Raw genomic sequence first — 17,548 nt, 5'->3', positions numbered from 1 at the left:
GGGTTTTTATTCTCTGCATTTTTGACCAGTTGTAGATCTCTACTAGTTTCTGCCTACTGCAGAAAGAAGCTTTAATGAGATGTGAGATCAGCACTTACTTATGCATATAAGGATAAGCATTTAGAAGGCAGGTGGAAACTATTACTTTAGTAATATGGTAGGAGTAGGTTCACCTCTAGGGCCTATGTCCTCTCCAGCTATGGGTTCTTGGCTAGGTTTACAGTACTAGGCATAACACCCTCCAGTTGATCAGGCTTTGTGTCCAATTAGACAGCTATTGATTATCCTAAGATGCAAGTACCATTATTGTGCTGTTGAGGGTTTTTGTTTGTTTGTTTGTGTATGTGTCTGTATACCGGGCTGGCCTCAAACTCACAGAGATCTACCTGGCTCTGCCTCCCGAATGCTGGGATTAAAGGCGTGAGCCACCACCATCCAATGAGACAATATCTTTCTGTATAGCCTTGGTTACCCTGGAACTCACTATGTAGACCAGGCTGGCCTCAAACTGAGAGATCTACCTACCTCTGCCTTCTGAGTGCTGGGATTAAAGGTATATACTACTGCACCCAGTAAATGTTTTCTTTAATCAAGATAAAATGTGAATTATACAATGTGGAAACTTTTTTTTGTGCCTTTCCTGGATCTTGCTCTGTAGACCAAGCTGGTCTCGAACTCACAAAGATCCGCCTGCCTCTGCCTCCCGAGTGCTGGGATTAAAGGCATGCGCCACCACTGCCTGGCCCACGTGGAAACTTTTAAAGACTAATAGAACACCTTCAAGTCAGTTTTGAAGTGTCTATTGAACACCGGGCATTAGGAAATGGGGGGAACTCTAGTAAGACCATTGTTGAGCGTGTGCTTCTTGACCTGACTGTGTCACATACCACCTAGGTCCTAGGAATACTGAAGTAAATGGATAGGCATGGGGGTTACTGGTCCATGGAACTCATTCTCTCATGTTTAATAAGGACAGAATGGTGTGAGGTGCTGTGTTAAATGTAAAGGGGCTCTCTGAAGAGAGAGCATTTGAACTAGGATCAAAATGAACTGAGACAGATCACATGTCCTGCAAGATTTTGTCCAAGGTGTGTCTGATCCTAAAGTTGGCCTATTGTCTGTCCTTCAATAATTACAGGAATTCCCTTCTTTGGTACATACAATATCTGAAAATGGAAAGCCCAAATGATAAAAGCCTTGGTTATAATTTTTGGGGGGCTGGTAGAACCACTCAGCATGTAAAAGCACTCCATATGCAAGCCTGAGGACCCGAGTTAGACTCCTGGATGCATCCCAGTGTGGAAAGATTTCTGAGTGTGTCCTTTGACCTCTATGGGTGTGTTGTAGCACATGTGCACCTGCACTTACATGCACACAGTAATAATAAATAAAATAAAAATTTAGAAATTATGCACCTGGTATGGATTGCATCTTTTGAAATCCCAGTGCTTATGAGGCTGAGGCAGGAGAATTGAGAGTTTGAGGCCAGTCTGAACTATAGGAAGACCCTGCTGTCTTAAGAAAATTGTGAGAAGCTACCTGTCTTTTCCCCAGGCAACATAAGGAGATACCAGAAATGGGACAGTGTCCCAGGCACACAGGGCAACAAAACATGGTATTTGCTGCTTTGTAACAAATCTGCCCCAGGCTTTATGGCTGAAGCAATAAGCTGTATATGATTAGGTATAGTTTCAGTCTCTGCCTCTCAGGAGCCTGAGGCAGGAGGATTGCTTGAACCCATGTGTTCTAAAGCAGCCTGAGCACCACATGATACCCTGTCTTCATCCTTATTCTCAGAGTCTCTCTGTACCTGGAACATAGGCAGAATGGTGAAGGTGACTTGTCTCCATTCCACAATGTCTAGGCAGATTTTGCTCCTGGTATGCAGCAAGGATGCTAGGAGATATCACAGGAGCTGTACAGGAGCTCCCTGTATACACATACAGAACAGAATTATCTGCACAGTGTCACTATTGCTGAGGTGGAATCTTGCCTAGACTAGTGTCTCTTCTGAAGAACTTAAAGGCTATGAGCCAGAATCATTTGAGGTTTTTATTCGCTTACATTAAACACTTATGGCTGGAATCATCCAGCAGAGCACTCATACATGACCTGTGCCTCTTCACAACAATGACTGGATTCCTAGGTTGGGAGACCAGGAAAAGCACACACTTGTGAGTCAGCTGTAAATCACACTGCTAGTTATGACCAGCCTGTCATGGATGTGGTTAAAAAAAGATAAAAGCCACACCCATGTTTAAGAAGAAGAAATCAGACTCTGCATGTAGAAGTAAATGGGGAGGTGTCAGAAGATGGCGCAGGACTGGGCCTACTTACCGTGCGTCTTTAGAAATTATGATTTGAGTGTCCCAAATGGATCACTCACCTGGCTGGCTCTCATTTGTTCTTGCCTGTGGCTGTACTGGCTCAGTTGTTTATTGCTGCTGTTCTCTTAGTCATACATAAGAAAGTAGAGTAGGAAAAGAGCAAGGTGAGTCATGGGACAGACACTGGGGAAGCTTGGAGCCATGAGTTTGTGTCGTCAAGAGCACTGGTGTAGGAGATGACTCCCCACAGGTCTGCCCACATCACAATGGAGACCTCTGGAAGATGAGAGCCACAACCACTGGCTCAGGTGTATCCTGGGCTAAATGTTAGTCTAGTGAAAACCCAACATCTTCAGTCAGGACCTCTGCAGGTCACTGCCTGTTCCTACTGCAGTCATCCTTCAGACTCACTGGACACTGTACAGACTGTTAGGCAAATATTTGGCTTAAATATCAAGAATGCTTTTGTTGGGGGCTGGAAAGATGGCTCAGTTACTTCTCTTGCAGAAGATCCCAGCTCAGTTCCTAGAACCCACAGGGAGACACCTACCCTTTAACTCTAGTGCTAGTGTGTCTGATGCCCTCTTCTAGCCTCCCTATGCATTGCACTCAGGGTGCGTAGACATACAGAAAGGCAAAACACTCACCTGTAGAAGTAATCTTAGATGGTCTTATTAATAAAATCAAACCTGAGGCCAGTTATTGGGGTGAAATGCTAGATGGTCAGAGAGACAGAACAAGCCACAGCTAACCTCACCTGGCCAACTTCTCAGCTGATCTTGTTTCCTCAGACTGGAAGCCTCTGTGTCCTCATATCCGAATGGCTCTCAGCTGAACTGTGCTGCTAGAAGCCTGAAAGCTTAACCAGCCAAATGCCTCTAGTTTCTGGTCTTCACGCCTTATATATCTTTTCCTTTCTACCATCACTCCCAGGGATTAAAGGCTCACTTTCTGGGATTAAAGGCGTGAGTCACCATGCTTGGCTGTATCCTTGAACAGATGGATTTCTGCCTCTGGAATGCTAGGATTAAAGGCATGTACTACCACTGCCTATCCCCATGTTTAATATTGTGGCTGTTCTGTCTCTGACCCAGATAAGTTTATTAGGGTTCACAATATTTTGGGGAACACAATACCACCACACTCACCCACCTAAAATAAGATCAATCTGAGAAAACTTGCTTTTGTTAATAACAATGTAAGCTAACACTTGTATGCTTTGTTTTAATCCTGTTTCTTTTTCTACAAAATAGTTTGTCTTGGAGAAGAGAAAACTTGCACTTCATCTTTGTGTTTTGTGAAATTTTTTTGTGTGTTTTAGATTTTGCTAAACATGCTGATTTTCTAGAAGCAATAAGTAGTGCTTTGAGGGCCCTTTTGCAAACAATGGCTGCCAAGAACATTCCACAGGTAAGATATTATAAACTGCTTATGTGAAACTTGAAAAGATTCTGTGTTTTGCAAGCACATTGCCAGAAAAAAACACAAACTGTTAGAGTTATAGTTGAGCTTTGTGAAAAGGCAAGGGAAGTGCTTGAAATAGAAAAAAACAACCTGAGGTGGTGGTTCACACATTTCGTCCCAGCACTCGGGAGACAGAGGTTCAAGGCCATCCTGATCTACAGAGTGAGTTCCAGGACAGCCAGGACTGTTACACAGAACAACCCTATTCAAGAAACCAAAGGAAGAAAAGTGCTTCTCCCTCCCAAGCCTGCAGCACCATGCGGCTGCCTTCCTAGGGTGCTTCTTAGTTGATGTTTATACCTTACGAGACATTTTCTCTCGACGCTGGGGTCTTCTGAGTCCTCTCATGGCAGCTGTCTTCTGTTTATACTTGTTCCTTTTGATCAAGGGGATTCCAGACATTGCTGAAAGCCCGTGCACACCTACACTAAGCCTCCAGCAGTGCAGCATCCTGCCTCCTTGTTTCATTTGTTTGCCCTGCATTTTGAATCTCCTTTCTTGGAGTATTTTTAGGCAAATCACATCATTTCACCAATAAATGATCTTATTATTTATGTCTGGCAGTAAGCTGCGTTTTTAAAAGCAAAATCTCAATATCATCACTCTAGATCCAAAATATAGCAGATAATTCTTATTTTATGTTCGTTCATTTTCTCTAGATTGCCTTAGCAATGTTAAGACCTATATTAAGAGCTGCATCTAATTAGATTCAGGTTCAGAAATTGTTGGCAAGAAAAATTTGTATTGCTTTATATATTTTATACTTTAAATCACAGATCATGTCTTAGTGTGTTCACTCAAAGGTTTTAGCCCAATGGTGATCATACCTGCCCAGATCCTTTCATGAGGCTGCACATTGGAGACATCCAGTTTTGTCTTCTTTGTGTGGTACTATTAGCTAGGATTCTTCTGCAAATAAGATATTGTCTCATTGGTCATTTAATAATTTTGGCACAGTTTGTACCCATGACCCTTTATCGGCCATAAGGAATCGATACTCTGGTAATCTCTAAATACAACCTGTATCGTTTTCTCTCTTTCTTTCTTCCTTTTTTCCTTCCTGCTTCTTGTTTTGTTTGTTTGTCGCTGATACTGAACCTAGGGCTTCACCCATACTTTCTTTTTAGTCTCATTGTGTGCTCAGAGTTTTATACACATTTATTTATTTTGAGATAGGGTTTCATTATGTATCCTAGACGGGCCTTAAACTACTGATCCTACTGTCCCAGTCTTAGTGCTGGGATTATTTGTAGGTCTGTAGTCTTGGCTACCACACCAACTTAGTTATTCTTCTTTTTGGGGGAGGTGGGGGTGAGACAGGACTTCTCTGTAGCTTTGGAACCTGTCCTGGAACTCGCTTTGTAGACCAGAAATCCACCTGTCTTTACCTCCTAAGTGCTGGGATTAAAGGTGTATGCCACAACTGCCTGGCTAGTTATTATTTTTGATGCAAAAAGTGATACATATTAATAGGAATTTCTTCAGGTTGGTTCCTTTTCTCTGATGTGGACCCTATGTCTGAGCCCTCAGTTCCCCCCACCCCCTGTACTTGTGCTCTACCCGTGACCTATACCTCGACCCCCAAACTCTTAAGTCTTGCTTTTTGCTTAAAAAAAAAAAAAAGAAAGAAAGAAAGAAAGAAAAAGAAAATGTCCCATGCTCAAGTTGTAATTTTCCTCCTTAAAACCTAGAAAGACTAGTTTGATAGTTTAATGATTAAGGTGCTTGCCATACAAGATCTCTGGAGTCTATATAAATGTTATGTGGGTGGATGGCCTGCCTGGAAGTCTAGAGCTCTGAGGGTGGAGATGGGATCCCTGGAGCAAACTAGTCAGACTAGCTGTATTGGCAAGTTCTGGTTCAATTGAGAGATGTGGCCTCAATGAATAAGATAGAGAGTAACCAAGGAAGGCTCCCAACATCAACCTTGGACCCCCACAAATTATACACAGGTGCACAAACACCTGCACATATGTGCCCACTGTTGTGTGACTAAACTTTTTCTGGGGAGGTGCAACCCACATTTCTACTCCACCCTAATAGGGATCTTACCACAGACCAAAACGCAGTTACCTACAAAGTCCAACTTGGTGAACCAATGAGTTTTATTGGTGGTACTTACTGGAATATGGGTGAGGGGTTACTGAAAGGAGCAGGAGACAGCTATATCACCAAAGCCCACCCCAGCACCTGGAGCAAGCTGCACTGCCTGCAACTCAACAGGTTGGAGAATGTTCTTTCAAAGTGAGTCCGTTGGTCTAAACCCCTTCCAGGGAGCTCAGCTGTTTCCTGCTTCTTCCAGGCAGCTGGTCTAGGCTCAAGAGTCTCCTTTGCAGCTCTTCTCCTCTGAATCTTTGCAGCTCAGCTGGCCTGAGTGTCTTCTTTGCAGCTTGGCTTCCTTCCATTTGAGAACCCAGGCAGGGAGGGGCCTAGTGAATTTGATCAGTTTCAGGTACTTCCTAAAGCTATTTTGAGTGTTTGCCTTCCAGTTTAAAGAGCTTCCCTACTGGATGAAATGTTTCAGTCTCAGAGGAAACAGTCACACAACACCCACACACATGTGAACACTCATATACACATGAGATAAGTAAATAGATAACTGGAAGTATTTCTTTTCTCTCAACAGTGTATGACACCTGAGCAGCTGATGACGCTATGCAGAGCAGGCATTCATAGTAGCAGCATCGGGGTAAGAGTGAATGTGGTCAGTATTTTGGGGATCACTGGCAGTGTCCTAGCCAAGGAAGATGGCACACTTGAAACTCTTAAGGTAAACAGTTGTTTCTAACCTAAACTGTTCAGTAAGTAGAAAGGGGAGGAGTTCATGATAAGATATTGTATAAAGAAACATAGAGTGTACCCTATGGCTTTAATAAAGTGGTGTATTAAATAAGTACTTGAACCCGGCAGTGGTGGCACACACCTTTAATCTAAGCACTTGGGAGGTAGAGGCAGGCGGATCTCCATGAGTTCAAGGCCAGACTGGTCTACAGAGTGAGTTCCAGGACAGCCAGGGCTATTACACAGAGAAACCCTGTCTTGGGGAGGTGGGGAGTGCTTGAAAAGGTGATCCTTGTTCTCATTTAACTTTTCTCCAGATGTGCTTTCTGAAAAATAAATTTGTCTTCAGCATAAGGCCAAATGTGGAATTTGTTTTGTTTTGTTTTTCGAGACAGGATTTCTCTGTGTAGCCCTGGCTGTCCTGGAACTCATTCTGTAGACCAGGCTGGCTTCAAACTCAGAGATCCGCCTACCTCTGCCTCCCCAGTGCTGGGATTAAAAGAGTTGAGCCACCAAGTCTGGCTCTAAAGTACTTCTTAACCTACTGAAACCCTATAGTGATTTGTAATATCTTTAAAAACCATGTTGGAGGGCTGGGGGATGGCTCATCAGTTAAGAGCACTGCCCACTCTTCAGAGGACTGCGTTTGAACTCCCAGCATCCAGACTAGGCAGATCACAGCTGTGTAATTCCAGCTCCAAGGGATCTGATATCTCTGGCCTCAACAGTTACTGGTACTCATGATACAAACCCACATGCAGACATATACATAATTAAAAAACAATGATAGTGAAACTTTAAAAAGTTGGAGAATAGTACGTGCACTTAGCAAAAGTGTAGAAAAGCAGAACAATGAAGTGTGATTGATACTGTTTGCCTCCGTCCTAGGCTTCCTGCTCCTTTGTCTCTGAGGTGTAGACCCACCCCATTGCTGCTCCATTCTGCACAGCTTCGGGAGCTTTTACAGTGTTGATTTTATTTGCTGTTACTGTGTGGATAAGGACAGATGCACCCATACTATATAGCGTGTGTGTATGTAGGGCAGGGGACCACTTTCAGGACTTGGTTCAGACCTTCCTCCATGGGTTCCAGATATTGAACTCAGGTTCAGTGAGTATAGATGTTGTACATCTTTGGGTCCTGCTTTACTGTTATCTGTACTGTATCTGATGAGCTGCCTCGCTGGCTTGTTCTGGGTGTTTTTAATAAAGACACTCATAAATGATTGCATTTGGCTATGTGGTATCTCTGTGTACAGATGAACTTTTTTTTGTTTTGTTTTTGTTTTTTGGTTTTTCGAGACAGGGTTTCTCTGTGTAGCTTTGTGCCTTTCCTGGATCTCGCTCTGTAGACCAAGCTGGCCTCGAACTCACAAAGATCCGCTTGCCTCTGCCTCCCGAGTGCTGGGATTAAAGTCATGCGCCACCACCGCCCAACTCAGATGAACATTTTTATGTGTAATTACTTTCCTTCCTTCACAGTTCAAATTGCCAAGGACCATTTTAATGAAACTCAAGTTTGAAAGTTGTTTGTTTGTTTGTTTTGAGACAGGGTTTCTCTGTGTAGCCTTGGCTATCCTGGAACTTACTTTATAGATCAAGCTGGCCTCAACCTCAGAGAGATCCGCCTGCCTTTGCCTCCTGGATGCTGGAATTAAAGGGGTACACCACCACTGCCTGGCTGAGCATATTTTTTATCTAGTCTAATTTCCAAGCATGAAAATAAAAAGCATAATGGATTTTTTATATCCATAAGCAGATTTAAATTCCTGTTCTATCTTAGTATGTCATATAGTTTCTTTGGGTATGTTAAAGTAAATAAAAGGCATCATGGGATTTGCCCCTGTTGGTTCAGTGTGTATCTGTTACAAATAGGGGCAGTTCTTTATGTAACTGCCATTATTGTGCATTCTGCAGCTAACAGTCTGATACCTGTTCCATATTTATCGTTTTCCTCTTGTCTGAAAGATAATCCTTATAGTTTGTTTTTGCAAATAAAGCCCCTAAGTTATGTTTTGTTTGGGATCTTCAGCTCTCTTGATCTAGAACAGTTAGTTACCTTAATACCAACTCTACACCTCCTGCAGCAGCCAAATAGATGACGGTGTCTGTTGCTTCCTATCTTGCTTACCCGTCCACTGTATTTCCTGTAGACTAGAAGTTTGCTCCCAAGCCTGGATGTGATTGCATCTTTTTTTTTCTTTTAATTCTTTGGAAAGTTTGCCCATGTGTATAACGTTTCTTGTTCATACTCCCCCACTTCCTCTCTCCAGCTGTCCCTTCCCTCTCCCATGGTCCATCCTTTTTTAATAAGACTTCTTATATGGTGGTGTATGCTTCATAGTACATTCTAGGATATTAAACCTAATACTGTCATAGAGGTTATCTGTACTGTTAACATTAAAATGAGAAAATTAGAGCCCAGAGAGGTTAACTGACTAGCATGGTACAGCTGGACTTTGGACCCCATATTCTGACAGCCTCTATCCCTGTCCCCATAACAGGTTACAGATCATTCCACACACAACAAACAGACTATAATCAGATTATTCTGGAAGAGGCCTTTGCAGACTGGGAATGTTCTTCTCATAAGCTAATTGTGGAGGGGAAAGAAAGAGAATATAGTAGTCAGGCTTGGTGGCACATGTCCGTATTCCCAGCACATGGGAGGTAGAAGCAGGAGGATCGGAAGTTTAAGGCCATCCCCCACTGCAATGACGAATTTGAGGCTAGCCTAAGTGACATGAGACCATGTGTCATAAACAAGACAAAAAGCCGGGAGGCAGTGGCACTCACCTTCACTCGGGAGGCAGAGCCAGGTGGATCTCTGTGAATTCGAGGCCAGCCTGGTCTACAGAGCAAGATCCAGGACAGGCACCAAAACGACACAGAGAAATCCTGTCTCAAAAAACAAAAAAGAAAAAAAGAAAAAAAAAAAAAGAAAAAACGAGTGAGTGAAGTAAAGTGAGAGTTTAATTTTGTGATTTGTTTTGTTTCTTTTTTTTTCAAGACAGATTCTCATTCTGTAGCTCTGGTTGTTCTGGAATTCACTATGTAGGCCTCGAACTCACAGAGCTCTGCTTGCCTCTGCTTCCTGATTCCTGAGATCAAGGGTGGTAGTGGTTGTTGTTACAAATGAGAAGCCTTCTGAGAAAAGCAGAAAGAAAAATTTAGTAATTTCTAAAATACGTTTTTCATATCATTTATGGACCTCAGTTCACTTTATTTGGTAATATAAACTATAGCATATTTAGCTTGTGCTGATTATACTATGCTTGATACAGGCATAGCTGTGTGTGATGTCTTCAGACCTTTGAAAGTTTTCACTCTTCCCTGGTATTTCCCATTAAGTACAATGCAGGAGCAGCTGGCACATTTCTCAGTGCTCATCTTGGAGACTGACCTTCATTATCCTGTGTTTGGTTTTGTAGACCATTGGGTGCTTTCTGCTGGAAGTTGCCACCAAAGACCCTTCCCTCGTGGTAACAGGAGAGGCTTTGGATGCCCTCTTTGATGTTTTTGCAGATGGTGAAGAAGCTGAAAAGGCCTCAGTTCAAATTAAATTGTTATCAGCTTTGAAAGAATTCCAGCCAGTCTTCAAGACAAAGGTTTGTAGTTGCTTTCTTTATAAACGCCCAGGTCTCAGCAGCTCTGGGGAGAAGGACCATGCAGCAGCTTAGAGGGTGTATAAGGAATTCCTGTTAAGTCTTGCTGATTAACCTAGCACTTCCATCCAAAGCACTCAGTGAAATGCTTGTTGGTTGAGTCCTGGTTCCACAGAGTGGTGCTGGGTTGCAGTAATTGGAGCCAGCGTGGCATCTTGACAAGTTCTTCATGATGTTAATAGCTTTGTTACACAGAAATACTGTCTGTAGCTTAAAAAGCACTTGGTATACTTTTAAACTTGTTTTGTATGGTGTAAGGTACTATATGTTGGCTTCATTGTTGTGTTTCCCTTGGGGAAAGAAGGCAACTGCAGGATGTTCTGTCCTGGGGAACATAGAGCTGCCCTGTATTAGTTGAAGAAGAGAGCAAGCAGCCAAGAGCTTCGGTTCGTTCGTTTGTTGGTTCGTTCGTTTGTTCGTTCGTTCGTTCGTTCGTTCGTTCGTTCATTCATACTGAATGAGAGAGCAGCCAAGAGCTTCGGTTTTTGGGTGTTTGTTTGTTTGTTTATTATGTGTTTGGTGCTGGGGATTGCGCCCAGGGCCTTACTTGTGCTGTCCTCTACCTGAGTTACACCCAGCGTCTAGGGAATAGGAACAAACTTGGATCTTTCCATTTTAGAGGGCTTTTTGTTGGTTTGTTTTCTTTTCCTTCCTTCCGTCCATCCTTCCTTTTAGGAATCACATGCTAGGCAAGCATTCTACCTCTGAGCTACATCCCCAGCACCCCAAAATAAATTATTTTCCTTTTGAGATGTATTTATTTTTATATAGATGCTTTTGCCTGCACATATGTTTGTACACCGTGTATGTGCAATGCTCATGAAAGCCAGAGGTGGTGTCAGAGCCCCTGTAACTGGAGTGACAGATGGCTCTGAGCCACCAGGTAGGTGCAGCCAGTGCCTTTTAATCTGCGTCATCTCTCCAGCCCCACCGAGAGGTGTTTCTTTAAGCAGAGACAAATGTACCTGGGATTTCTTCCTTTGCTATCCAAAAGAAAAAAAAAGCATAACATAACCATATTTCTGCTTTTTTTTTTTTTTGTCTGTTTTTGCTTAATTCTATCTAAGACCTGTTTTCATGCCAGTCACTGTGTCTACATTGTTCATAAAAGCCCTTTAGATTTCTGCAAAGGAACCTTTGAGGTAAGGAGAACAAAGTTTACACCATTTCTGCTGCCAGCAAAGCAGATTAGGCAAAGTCATCAAAGCCTCCAGACGGATGTGGTGGTGCCAGCCTCTAATCCCAGAACTTGGAGGTGAATCATGAGTCCCAGGCCAGTCTGGACTGTACAATAAGATCCTATCTCAAAAGATAAATGAATAAGGGCTGGAAATGTCACTCATGGTGGCATGTGTTTTAGCATTCATGAGACCTTGGGTTTAATCCCTAGCCCAGAACTCTGAAGCAGCAGTGCTTTAAAGCTTGCTGTAAGCCCAGAACTGGGAAACAACCTAGACATTGGAAGCTGTTGAAGGGGTTGACTTTCCTGTTTAGTATGTGTTGCTATAGTGATAATGTCTCACTGCTGGATTTTTGTTTTTCTTTACACTAAGCCCTAGTGAAATTGCTTTATCTTGGGGTGGGAGGGTTTTTTTAAATTGTGGTTTTGGTGTGTATTACTGGAGATGGAATCCAGGACCTTGTAGATACTTAACCTACAGTTTTAAATGAGGCCCATTTGTGTACAAATGGAGACACGTTTGTGTAAAATGGAGGTATCAGAGGCCTCAAGTTGCATTTAAATACAACTGCATGTGGTGGACTAAAGAATTTGTCTAAAGCCATGCTTCTCAAAGGTGTCTTTCCCTCCCAGGACTCACAGCATCACCTGTTGTCTTGTTCCAAATGTGAATTCTTAGCCCCAGCTCCAGGCCTCTGAATCAGAAAGTTAAAAAGGGCACCAGTAGGGGCCTCACCAGCCCATTCTGTAGGAAATCTTCTAGGTGGTACTAAAACTTGAAAACTAGCACTTAAGACTAGAGATAAAGGCTGGAGAGATAGTCACTGTTGCTCTTCCAGAGGAATTGGGTTCAATTCTCAGCACCCACATGGCCACTTAGCTGTAATTCCAGTTCCAGGGGATCTGACACCCTCATCTGGCCTTTGTAGGCACTGCAGGCATTTGGTACATGGACATGCGTGTCTGTAAAATGTCCATGCACATAAAATAAAGCGGCTGGAGAGATGGCTCAGTGACTAAGAGCACTTGTTGCTTTTGTAGGGACCCAGCTTTGATTCCTAGGATACACATGATGGCCCAAACCATCTTACCTCCAGTTTCAGGGCTCCATTGTCCTATTCTGAGCTCCCTGGGCACCAGGCTCTCAGGTGGTACACATAACAAACATGCAAGCAAAATGTCCATACAAATAAAAATTGTCAATAAAAATATTTTTTAAAAAAGACTAGAGGTCGCACGCCTTTAATCCCAGCACTCAGGAGGCAGAGGCAGGCGGATCTTTGTGAGTTCAAGGCCATCCTGGTCTACAGATCAAGATCCAGGAAAGGTGCAAAGCTACACAGAGAAACCCTGTCGTCGTCCCCCACCCCCCAAAAAAAAGACTAGGGTGAGTTATGATTTGAATTCCATAAATTTCAGTCTTTTTATCTATGGTTTTCATTTCTGGAACTTTTTTTCCTTTTTTGTGTTTTGTTTTGTTTTGTTGAGACAGGATCTCTGTATAACTTTGACTGGAACTCACCATGTAGACCAGGCTGGCCTCAAACTCACAAAGATCCCTCTGCCCCTGCCTTTAGACTATTGGGATCAAAGACATGCAATTGGCTCGTAGCTGTTATTTTAATGTGTGTATTCAGATTGGGGAGATAGTTTAGTGGTTAGAGTACCTTACCATGCAACTGTGAAAACTAGGTCAGCATTTACCCACCAAAATGCTGGGTGGAATTCCAGCCTGACAAAGTAGAGATGGATGATCCCAAGAACAAGCTGACTAGGGAGATGAGCCAAACCAGCATGCTGTGGATTTGATTGAGGGATCCTGCCTCAGTGAAAATGGAAAAAAGGAAAAAAAATGGGCATATTTTCATTTTTCTCATTTTCACATACCATATTCTATTTAATCTGGAAGTAAAACTTTATATTTGTTTATAAAATAGTTACTTTATTTAAATGATAACAAATCAGATGACATAATCTCATTCTGTCTCTTATCAGATACGGAAAGAAGGGAGGGGCAAATACAGTCCAGATCAGCTGTGTGTTCTTGACAACGTGAAGATGAATTTGAGACGGTTTGTTGCTTACCAGGAAGCTGTTGAGAAAAGACTGACTTCTTAAACCATCAGGAGGACCAGAGCTGGAGCTGGCTCAGCAGCTGCATGCCTAGCTGGCATACACACTTTTCTCAAAGCTCAAAGCTCTTGAGAAAATAGAATGAGAGAGAGACTGCTTCTCCCGGTGGATTTAACTCTAAGAATACTAAAGGGTTTCCTTTGAATGTACAGGCTTCCAGAAGCCTTTTGTTTCTTTTTTGAGACAGGTTCTCCCTAGGTAGCCCTGCCTGGCCAAGAACTCACAGAGGTCTATAGGCCTCAGTTTCCTAATTGTTAGGATTTAAAGTATTCGACACCATACCTGGCCTCCAAAAGCCGTTTTTTAATGCCTCTGTTTTGGATAATAGTTTGAAATTGAGAACCTGTAGAAAATATGTGTTAAGGCCAGAAATCTCTGGCCTGCTGTTACATCTCCAGCTTGTTTTAGCCACTGAAAATGAAGAGTGGAAACGCACTACAATCTCAGGAGGTCCTCTTCTTGGTGCTGGGGGCAGCATTCAGGACCTTGTTCCTGCTAGGCCAGCATTCTACCACTGACTACACCCCTAGCCCTCAAGTGGTTCTTAACTACTTTGTGGGCAGTAAAGAGACTTGAGGCAATTATGTCCTTGAGCTTTGTAAGAAAAGAAATTAAGTGATTGGATTTCTTTAAAGCCAGTATCACAGTATCATTTTTATATTTGCTAAATTTTAACTGAAATATGAATATAAGCTTTATAAAATATTTTGGTATGGAGTACTGTATACTTATGACTCTTGTGAAGTAAATGACTTGAATCTGTCACTCTCAGGAGATAATGAGCTAATGAGGGGACTGCATTCTGTACGGGAGATCAGAGCAGTTATTCTGTGTAACACCACTCCTTGTCTTAATTTGATATAGAACCAGAAGTAGTAGAAAAAGCCAGGCCTGGTGGTGCACACCTTTAATCTCAGCTCTGAGGAGGCAGAGGCAGGTGGATCTCTCTAAGTTCAAGGCCAGCCTGGTCTACAGAGCTAGTTCCAGAATGGCCAGGACTACACAGAGAAACCCTCTCTCAAAAAAAAAAAAAAAAAGAAGAAGAAGAAGAAGAAAGAAAGAAAAGAAAAAGAGTTGGTAGAAAATATTTTTTAATAAATAACTTGTAACTGATGTTTTGTGTCTTATAGTTTTGTTTTTTGTAACCCTAAGTATACACATTCTTGGGTAGTTTGCATCACACCAGAGCTTACAAAAGATGACAGCATGACTTTCTGGTGCCACCTCTTGTTTCTCTTGAAGATAGCACTCAGGCTGGGACTTACCCCTGGCCTGCTCTCTCATCCATCCATCCATTTGTGTGATCAGGATGTTTAACAGCAGATCTCAGTTGCCATGATGAAAAGCTCAAAACAATGTAGGCTGTAATTTCCCTCTAGTTCTGTAGCTGCATGAACCACCTACTAGTATTGTATTTCATGTGCACTGTGGCCTGATAAACATTTTTTCCTGTCCAGTATAGGTTGTTGGAAAGCCATGGTTGTTTATCAGTTCTAAGGAGTCACTAAATTCATGAGACTCTGTAAGTAGAGATGACTGAGTTTTCCAGTGGGATGGGAAGTCGACGTGGTCTGCCATACACAACACTCTTTTACTTTATTTTCCTGGATAAATTGTATGACTCTGTGTGTTTCATGACCACTGTAGTCAAGTCTTTGGCCCAGGTTTATTTATTTATTTTATTTATTTTTTGTTTTGTTTTGTTTTGTTTTTTTTGTTTTTGTTTTTGTCTTTTTTGTTTTGGTTTGGTTTTGGTTTTTCTTTTTTTTTTTTTTTTTTTTTTTTTTTTTGGTTTTTCGAGACAGGGTTTCTCTGTGTAGCTTTGCGCCTTTCCTGGAACTCTTGGTAGCCCAGGCTGGCCTCGAACTCACAGAGATCCACCTGCCTCTGCCTCCCGAGTGCTGGGATTAAAGGCGTGCGCCACCACCGCCCGGCTGGTTTTGGTTTTTCAAGACAGAGTTTCTTTGTGTAGCTTTGCACCTTTCCTGGAACTCACTCTATAGTCCAGACTGGCCTCGAACTCACAGAGATCCACCTGCCTCTGCCTCCCAGTTCTGGGATTAAAGGCATGTGCCACCACCACCCGGCTCAGGCCCAGATTTTTTATAGCATGTGTTTGTGAAAAGAATTTTCCCCAGTGAGGAATAACTTTATATGTGAGTTCAAGGCTAAAGAGTAAGTTCTTTTCAGAGATCTGCCTCAAATGTTTGTCATACCTATTTCAAAGAGAATACTGTTTCCGGTTCTGTTCTTTCTCATACTTCCCAGACTTGGAGTAGAGAGTCAAGCACAGGGCATCGGGGTATCTGCGTGAATGAGTGTTGGGAGTTCGTCTTACGGAGCTGTAAGGCAACACAGCACAGGGTGAGGCGGTGCACTGAAAACATGCATGCTAAACCCTAGGCTCTCAGGCAGGGGTGCGTGAGCCTCAGGGGCTCCCATTCAGCTTTGCCACTGTAGTAACAGGAAAATGGAAAAGCCCTGAATACACTCCCCAGTTGTAGCTTTCTACACAGTAGCTAAGTAGTTTGTGCAAGTGTTGTTCATGGGACAGTGTAGTAGAGAAATAATTAGCAGGGGTGATGGTACTCACCTGTAATCCTAGAACTCAGGAGGCTAATGCTGGAGGAATGTGAGTTGAAAGCCTGTCTAGGCTACATAGCAAGACCCCTTTTGACTAAAAAAGAAAATCCATAAATAATTTATTTGAAAATCTTCTGGAAGTCAGGCGTAGTGACGCATACCTTTGGTTCTCAGCACTTGGGAGACAGGGACAGGCAGATCTCTAAGTTCAAGGTTAACCTGGTCTACAGAACAAGTTCCAAGGATAGCTAAAGCAAAACAGAAACTCTGTCTTTTAAAAAAAAAAAAAAAAAAAAAAAAAAAAAGGCAAAATCTAGAATTGTACACCAGAACTACAAACTTTTAAGTGTTTGAATATAAAGCCATACAGGATTCTTCATTTTAGGAGATTGTTTGTTTGTTTGTTTCTGTGTTTTTTTGAGATAGGATTTCATTTAGCCCAGGCTAGTCTCAAATGTATTATGTATTGTGATCTGAACTTAGGTCATCTGCTGAGCCATCTCTCTAGCCCTGGTTTTAGGATTTAAAGAGCCTTCTTACTTTTCTCTGACACCTGGGCTTAAATAATTCTTCTGCCGTGGCCTCTCTCATAGTTGGCACTAGTGCTGGGAAGGTGGCTCAAGGGATAAAGCCACCTCTACACAAGCTTGAGGACCAGAGTTTGGGGCCCCAGGACCCATATAAAAGGCTTAGCAGGCGTGGCAGTCCTGTAATCCCAGTACTCAAGAGGCAGAGAGAGCAGATCCTTGAGCCAAGCTGGCTAGTGAGACTAGATGTCCCAGTGAGCTCCAGAGAGACTGACTCAGTGAAGAAAATAGAGAGTGATTGGAGAAGACAGCAGCCTCTGACTTCTCCATGTGTGCATGTTTGCAGAAAAAATATATGTGGCTAACACTATAGGCACTTACCTTTGCACTTGGCCAAAGATTAATTGATTTTTGGGAGTTTTTGAGACAGGGTTTCTCTGTGTAGTTTTGGTGCCTGTCCTGGATCTCACTCTGTAGACCAGGCTGGCCTCGAACTCACAGAGATCCACCTGGCTCTGCCTCCCAAGTGCTGGGATTAAAGATGTGCGCCACCATCACCCAGCTCAAAGATTTACTTTTATTAATTAAATTCATTTATTGAAAATTTCAAACATGTTCATAGTTTTATACATTTATATGCTGTGGATATTGCTCTGTATGCTGTTAATGTGTTGCTCTGATTTTGTTGATAAATTAAACGCTGATTGGCCAGTAGCCAGGCAGGAAGTATAGTATAGGTGGGATAAGCAGAGAAGAGAATTCTGGGAATAGGAAGGCTGAGTCAGGAGATGCTGCCAACTGCTGCCATGAGAAGCAAGATGTAAAGATGCTGGTAAGCCATGAGCCACATGGCAAGGTATAGATTTATAGAAATGGGTTAATTTAATAT

General features: G+C 42.5%; 1 protein-coding gene across 2 annotated transcripts in view; it reads left to right on the top strand.

Annotated features, from left to right (window-relative positions):
• Heatr3 (HEAT repeat containing 3) overlaps nt 1-14,662 on the top strand; it is a 37,813-nt gene extending 23,151 nt beyond the window's left edge. The window contains exons 12-15 of one of the 2 annotated variants that reach the window (XM_076571753.1): nt 3,649-3,737; nt 6,418-6,561; nt 10,003-10,179; nt 13,412-14,662. In XM_076571753.1, the coding sequence (XP_076427868.1) occupies nt 3,649-3,737; nt 6,418-6,561; nt 10,003-10,179; nt 13,412-13,534 (533 nt within the window). In that variant the 3' untranslated portion in view covers nt 13,535-14,662. The remainder of the gene's footprint in view (nt 1-3,648; nt 3,738-6,417; nt 6,562-10,002; nt 10,180-13,411) is intronic. The other variant, XM_076571751.1, reaches the window with a different exon arrangement.
• Nucleotides 14,663-17,548: the final 2,886 nt, after the last annotated feature.

Source organism: Peromyscus maniculatus, chromosome 5, assembly GCF_049852395.1.
Source record: "Peromyscus maniculatus bairdii isolate BWxNUB_F1_BW_parent chromosome 5, HU_Pman_BW_mat_3.1, whole genome shotgun sequence".
In the NCBI taxonomy this organism is placed as follows: Eukaryota; Metazoa; Chordata; class Mammalia; order Rodentia; family Cricetidae; genus Peromyscus; species Peromyscus maniculatus.
This window is presented reverse-complemented; position numbering and strand designations above follow the sequence as displayed.